We start from the raw sequence: 7017 nt of genomic DNA on the forward strand, positions 1-7017 counted from the left end.
GTCGTTGAACTAACCCCATGAATTCGGCTATACCTCGTTGGTATTCTTCCGTAAGTAATCTCGTGTTCAGATCCAAATGAGGTCGATCGATCCAAGAACGATAATAATTTGAAGAAGACATGCTTTTTTCAATCAATGTAAATATAGTATGTGAGAGGATGAAGAAATGGAGTGAATGAAGACGTTGGGGGGTGTGGGTATTTATAGATGAAATGCTGCCGACAGTACTGAGGAAATTCCGACGGAATACCGACGGCAACGGCTCTTTTCTCTGAATTTTTAAAATCCCCAACGGCTCTCCAACGGCTATAATATATCCTCGGATATTCGTCGGTGTTTTCCGAGGAATATGCCTTCCTTGGTATTTCATCGGTATATTCCGAGGAAAATCCGAGAAAACCCAAATTTTGGGGTTTCTCGGAATTTCCTTGGAAATTCGTCGGAATATTCCGAGGATCTCATTTTCCGTCAGAATTATGATGTTTTCTTGTAGTGGGTATGTATTTGTGTGTATTTTCTGTTGTTGTTTTTGTTGAGATTATTCTCCATTGCTTCACTATATTTAAAAAATTCAAACTATAAGTGGGTGTTAATCTGAAATTCGAAGTGGTTTGATTTTAATGAGTTTTATTTTAGGTGAATATTAGAATTTAGTATGATTTTTGTTAAACAATTCTAGAATCTCATCTAGAACCATGAGATTTTTATTTTTATTTTTATAACTAAGAAACTACTCTCAAACACCCTAATGTGGTTGTTCTATTCCGGTCTAGTTATCCAGACCACCTCAAGTTTGAGTAATAAAATAGCCGTTTGTTGCAAAAAAAAACACCCTAGTATAATAAAATTGGATAAATAACAGTAGATTTTTTATTTAAATACAAATCATCTGAAACTCTTAGTTGAATTCATTCTCTCGGGAGAGTTTTTGAAATGCATGGAACAACCCAATTAACAACAATAAATCTGTTGACCAAAAAAACAACAATAACTCGGTCTCATCGACAAAAGAGTTTTGGAAGCCATCAACAAACATCACCAATATTTTATTTGACAGGAATCAATTCTTTCGAAGCATAATGAAATATTGCATTCCGGATTTGGCATTCGCAAGTTGCGGAAGTATATCTTGACACTTTTCCTCAATGCGCTCCATTGTCTTCTCCATTGCTTCTTTACCAAACCGCGTCTCAAGAATTCCTCCAAATGTAATTTTGTGTGAGGTTACTAAGAACTCTGGGTCCAAGGGAAGTTCTTCATTCGCATGACTAATTCTCTCAAACGCTTCTGTCGTGAAACACCCACTGTCCTCAATGACACTCTTGAATTCCGCAACATGTGCCGGATAGATTGGGAAATTGAGAGAGTCTAGCTCTTCTTGGTCAATTAGCCCCTAAGCAAAAAAATGATGCAAAATCGTCAAAAATATAAAAGATAATACTTTTGCACCGTGGTACACACTACAATTCTAGTGAAGGATCTGAGCGACAATATTTTTACCTCTTTAGCCACATCATGGAGGCAATTTCCCATGAAATCAAGAAGCATTCCTTTCATTGTTTCAGACATTTTAATTCCATCAGGTAGACATGATCCAAGAAGAAATAGCAAGCCCCCTGAGACAAGTTCTTCTCCTCTTGCTCTCAAGAAACTTCCCATGTCGATCTTGAACTGATCATGGTACGCTTCCGCGACCCCTTCCGAGAATCCAGTGCAATGAATGTCCTTGTTCCATGCTGGAGAGTTTCTATCCGCGATCCCTTTAGGAACTTGGGACAACCAATGAAGCGAATAAGAACAATGTCCCACATGGAGACTGTCTCGAGGAAGAACACGACTAAAAAAAGAACCCGGAACTCCAGCAACAAAGTATTTTTTGGTTGGAGGGAGTGTTTGAAAAAGAGTGTTGAAATCATTCTTGAAGTGATCGTTAAAGAGAACTTGGAACTCAATGTTATTGTCCGGATTTTGCTGAGATTCCTTGCGATACTTTTCTTCCACAGCATCTATTATGTTTTGTACTGCAAGAAAAGTATTAGGTCCAGTGGAACAACCGAAATCCGCTATGTTAAAGAGATTGGAAGCTGAGTTGACGTTGAGTTTGGTCGAGATAGCTTCATTGATCTTTTCCTTTGCGACTTCAAGTAACGCTCTCTACAATGATCAACCCCATCATCAATGGACAACATACTTCTTAGATTTAAAGTTTTCATGTCTCAAATTAACTTAAAGCTCAATTAAAAAGAAGAAACAAATTTAACATTAAATATATTAATAATAACCCCAAAGACAATGATAAGTTATATCAATAAAACAATGTGTTCTATATTTTCAAAGTTCATCAAATTTAATATATTTGAAACAAAAAGACTTAAACAATTTAAAACATCGTCGACATTTAATTTGATTCAAACTTCAGCAATTTTAATACAGCGTTTTAGAGAATTTTTGACCGTCCGGAGTTTTTTTTTTAAAACTACTAACCTGATAGGTTGAGTGCTGACTATAGCTGTTTGGACCCTTGCTTCCGGCCATCGTGTACGTAGGAGCCATCTCTCTCTATATATGTACCTTGCGAATGTGATGGTTCTTGTGAGTTAATTTGGTCAGTAATTTGCACAAGCGATGTGTTTATATATTCTCATATATTGAATATTCAGTGGATAAAATTGTTCTCAAATATTAATACAGCAACCCAAGTTGGACCGATGCTGGAAAAACGACGACTTTCAACTCGAAAAGCTTTTGAATTTTCCACATTATACAAAGGAACTTTCTACGTTTCACTTGCATATTTTCCACGCACGCTAATGTCGACGATGATATTTATAACTACCCATAATAAAGAACTAGATTTTCTTTTCGCGATACAAATCTATGTAAATAATTCATTTTTATTTTATAACAATTTTAAACTAATTCAATATAATTGATTTATCTATATTTACGAAAATGTATTCAAAATATGATTAATTATTTTTATGTTTTAAAATATTATAAAATTACACTCTTTAAAATAGAGGTTTCTAATTTTACCTCAAATTTCATATGTTTTCCCAATTAATCTTTAAATGATAATATTTTCATAAACATTTTAAGTTTATTATGAAAAAGACAAAATTAACCCTTAAAACCATTTATAAATGTTTAAAAATTATTTATAGAAATTTATAAACCCAACCCACACCCTAGGGCTGGGCAAAAAACTCAGTTCCGAAAAACCGAACCGGACCCGATCCAAAAAACCGAACCGGACCCGATCCGAAAGAGTAGTATCGAACCCGAACCGAAATTGATTAAATATCAGAATGGGTTCAAAATTTTGGTATTTAGAGAATCGAAAACGAACCCGATCTGAACCGAAGTATTTCGAATACCTGATTATATCCGAAATTGATTATATACCTATATATATTAAATAATTTTGGATTTAATATATATTAAGAACATCAAATTATATAAGATACTTTTAAGTTTTCCAAAATACTTATAAATATATTCAAATAGTCAAAAGTAACATGTCTAAAATAGCTAAGTATACTCAAAACACCAACAATACTTATTGATTCTCAATCCAAATATTCAAACCAAACCAATTTATATGTTAATTTTAGGTACTTTGACATATGCTATTCAAATTTATATGTAATATTTTGTTTTGTTTATAGATTTTGAGAAATTTAAAATATATATTGAATTTTAAAATTTTAAAATAATTTAAATGGGTTATCCGAACCCGAACCGAGCCCGCAAAGATCCGAACCGAACCCGAACCAAAATTTAGAAATATCCGAATGTAGATGAAATCTTTAAACCCGAAAACCCGAATAGACCCGAACCGAACCCGAATGGGTACCCGAATGCCCATCCCTAGCTGAAATTGTTTAGGGTTTAGTATATTTTATCTATTTGAATGTAATGAATGATTAATCTATATTCATATATTTTTAACTTTGATTAATATTAAGTACAGTTTTACAATTAATGTATGATTATTGTATATTTATTATGTGCATATGTACTTAGCTTACTCTTATTTAATTCTTTTGAATGTATATATAATAGTATTATATTTAGATTCCATTCTTAATCATCACAAATATTTTTTTTTTGAAATTTAAATACCAATAAAATTTCCATGTTATATATAAGAGAAGGGAAATAAATATATATAATTTTAAATAATGTTAAGTAATATTTTATTTTATTGAAATAAGAATATATAAAATGTACAATATTAGATCTGTCTTCTACTTTTTATTAAAATATAAAATAACAATGTCAGGATTATGATATTTTATTAGTTCATAGATATTTTTTCCAATTTTTTAGAAATTTTCAAAATTTTCAGTGTTTTAGTTTATTGATTAATATCTTTAGATAGTATAATTGATAAATTCATATCAATTTTTCTTCATATCTTACTTGTTTTCGTTGCTGAGACTATTTTCATGTTAGTATTAATAGTAAATATTATTAGAAACTTATTTTCGGGAGCATATTTTGACTTAATATGTTTTTATATATTTTATTAATATTGTTCTTCAAATATCTTTATTTATTTGAATCATGTGAGATCATCTTTAATTTTATATGTTATGTTTCTTGCTAAATATTTATAAAATTTAATTCCTAAATATTTATCGGTGAATTGGATTAAAAGATATAAGATCATTTACTTTGCTTTATTGTTTATGATTTTTTTAAGCTCGTAGATTACAATAATCTTTATGTTTGCTTCATTATAGCTAGCTATTTGATTAGTTTCTATGAAGATTTGAATTATAATTATATAAAAAATTTGTATCAAAACATAGTATAGTAGTGTTATTAAAATTGTAATTGCTGGTGAGTAAATAATACATTATTATTTTATCGATAAAAGTCGGCTTGAAACATATCAAGAAAGGGCATAATTAACTATATGTGTCTTACACAAGTGGAGTATTTTTCCCATTATTTATTTTAATAAAATTTTTGTAAACTTGTTGTAAGCCGAAATATGAACTGTCCTGATAGATAAAACTAAAATCAACCATTATTTTATTTAGTTTTAAAATTTGTGTAACCTATTATAAAATTATAATTTATAGTTGATACAAATAGAAAATAAACAAAAAAATTATATTCTTAATTCCTGTTTACCTTATTATTAATTTTTGTAGGTATAATTTTTTTATATTAGTTTTTTGTTTTTTTGACAACAAGACAATACACAGACTCATATTGACTCTGTAAACCAAATCTGTAACTCTGCATCCATGTGAACGACGAAAGACGGTTGTTTTCTAGCACTGTGTGTTAAGCTATCTGCTCTTAAGTTCTCCTTCCGAGGTACATGAACGATGTCTGAGTTGAGGAAACTTCTTCGTAAAAGCTTGATATCTTCCGATAACTTTCAAATGCTGGCAATTCTTCTGGTACCGAAACCATCTTCACCAATTGAGAACAATCCGTTGCAAACGTAACTTGAAACTGTCTTAAATTCTTCATACATTTCATTGCCCAAATTAAAGCCTCCACTTCCGAATGAAGAGGTGAAAGACATGTCCTCTTTTTACATTAGTTAACTGTTTTATTTTGATGTGACCGCTATTTGTATGTCTTGGCGTACTTTAGTACATAATTTTAATTAATTTGTTTCACATTAATTTTTGAAATAGTTCCCATATATATATATATCAAGTTAATTCCTTTTTATTTTATCACTTTTTGTTAACTTATTATTAGTTTATTTTAATAAAATTTTCTTTTATTTTTTTTTAAGATTTAAAAATATGTAACCCTGATATGCTTATTGGGAGATATATTATTTTATTAATTTAATATAAAATATTAGATGAAATTAAAATATATACATTTAAAAATGAAATAAATAATAAGTGATTTTTATCTTGTAACAGTTTGATGTAATTTATAAGACGCATTTACTTATATTCTTAATTAATAATAAAATAATAATATTTCATGTTGAGTAAAATAAAACCAAAAATGAAAATTACAAAATAGTATGATAGTATGATATACTTATTTTAACTATAACTTAAAACTAATTAATAATACCAATATACCTAAAATTAAATGAAAGTATTAAAATATATTATTTTAGTATTTGGTGATGAATTGTGATAAAGGTTAAATCAAATTTAGTATAATAATACTCATAAAACACCAAATTTGGTGGGAATGTCTCATTTTTTAAAGTTTTATTGCAGATGAAATTATACTAAATTTGATGTTTTGGTGTTTCCATGAAATTGGCCTTGGCAAAAGTTTTTTTATTACTTTTATATATCTTAAAAGACTTAATTTACATTAAAACTGATAAATTTGTATTTTAAATACATGGTATATTGATAAATGTTTATGTTAAAGCCATTAGAAGTGATAAAAGTTAAATTTGTACTAATATAAGTACACTACAAGAAAACAGCGACATACTGAGGGAAAAAATCGTCGGTATGTTGTCGGAATAACGTTATTCCGACGACATACCGACAAAACATGTCCTCGGAAATAACTCCTCGGAAATCCCTCAGAATTTTCCGACGGAATTCCGAGGAAACAAATTTCCGAGGAAACTCCGAGGACCACCAGTTCGTCGGAAATCTCCTCGGAATATACCGAGGGAGAACGTCCTCGGAATTTACCTCGGAAGTTCCGACGAAATGTTCCTCGGAATTTTCATCGGAAAATTCCGAGGAAATGAACCCTCGGAAAATTTCGAGGAGCAAGAGTCCCTCGGTATATTCCGAGGAACATGTCCCTCGGTATATTCCGAGGGTTCATTTCCTCAGAATTTGAACCCTCGGAAAATTCCGAGGAACTAGTCTGAACTAGTCCCTCGGTATATTCCGAGGGTTCATTTCCTCGGAATTTAAAAAAAAATAATGTTTTTCAAAAATAAAAATTTTGAAATTTAAATTCGAAAATATAAAATTAAAATTAAAATTGAAATCATATTAGTTTAAATTCAAAGTTGTACAAATAAAAATAAAACATTCCGAGTTTTAGAAA

The 7017-nt window shown here is 30.0% G+C and overlaps 1 protein-coding gene across 1 annotated transcript; it reads right to left on the minus strand.

Annotated features, from left to right (window-relative positions):
* Positions 1–1025: 1025 nt before the first annotated feature.
* LOC106304094 (probable S-adenosylmethionine-dependent methyltransferase At5g37990) lies at positions 1026–2627 on the minus strand. Its single transcript, XM_013740481.1, has 3 exons — positions 2485–2627; positions 1501–2154; positions 1026–1393 (listed from the first exon to the last, which is right to left on the minus strand). Exons 1-3 carry the CDS (start codon positions 2551–2553, stop codon positions 1061–1063), a joined length of 1056 nt encoding a protein of 351 aa, XP_013595935.1. The 5' UTR covers positions 2554–2627; the 3' UTR covers positions 1026–1060.
* Between the last annotated feature and the right edge of the window lie 4390 nt (positions 2628–7017).

Source organism: Brassica oleracea, chromosome C7 (assembly GCF_000695525.1).
Source record: "Brassica oleracea var. oleracea cultivar TO1000 chromosome C7, BOL, whole genome shotgun sequence".
Classification (NCBI taxonomy): domain Eukaryota; kingdom Viridiplantae; phylum Streptophyta; class Magnoliopsida; order Brassicales; family Brassicaceae; genus Brassica; species Brassica oleracea.

Coding starts and splice junctions, on each gene's coding strand:
- LOC106304094 (XM_013740481.1), bottom strand. CDS start 2,553: ATGGCTCCTACGTACACGATGGCCGGAAGCAAGGGTCCAAACAGCTAT. Junction 2,155..2,484: donor GTCAGCACTCAACCTATCAG/GTTAGTAGTTTT, acceptor TGATCATTGTAG/AGAGCGTTACTTGAAGTCGC. Junction 1,394..1,500: donor TCCATGATGTGGCTAAAGAG/GTAAAAATATTG, acceptor TTTTTTGCTTAG/GGGCTAATTGACCAAGAAGA.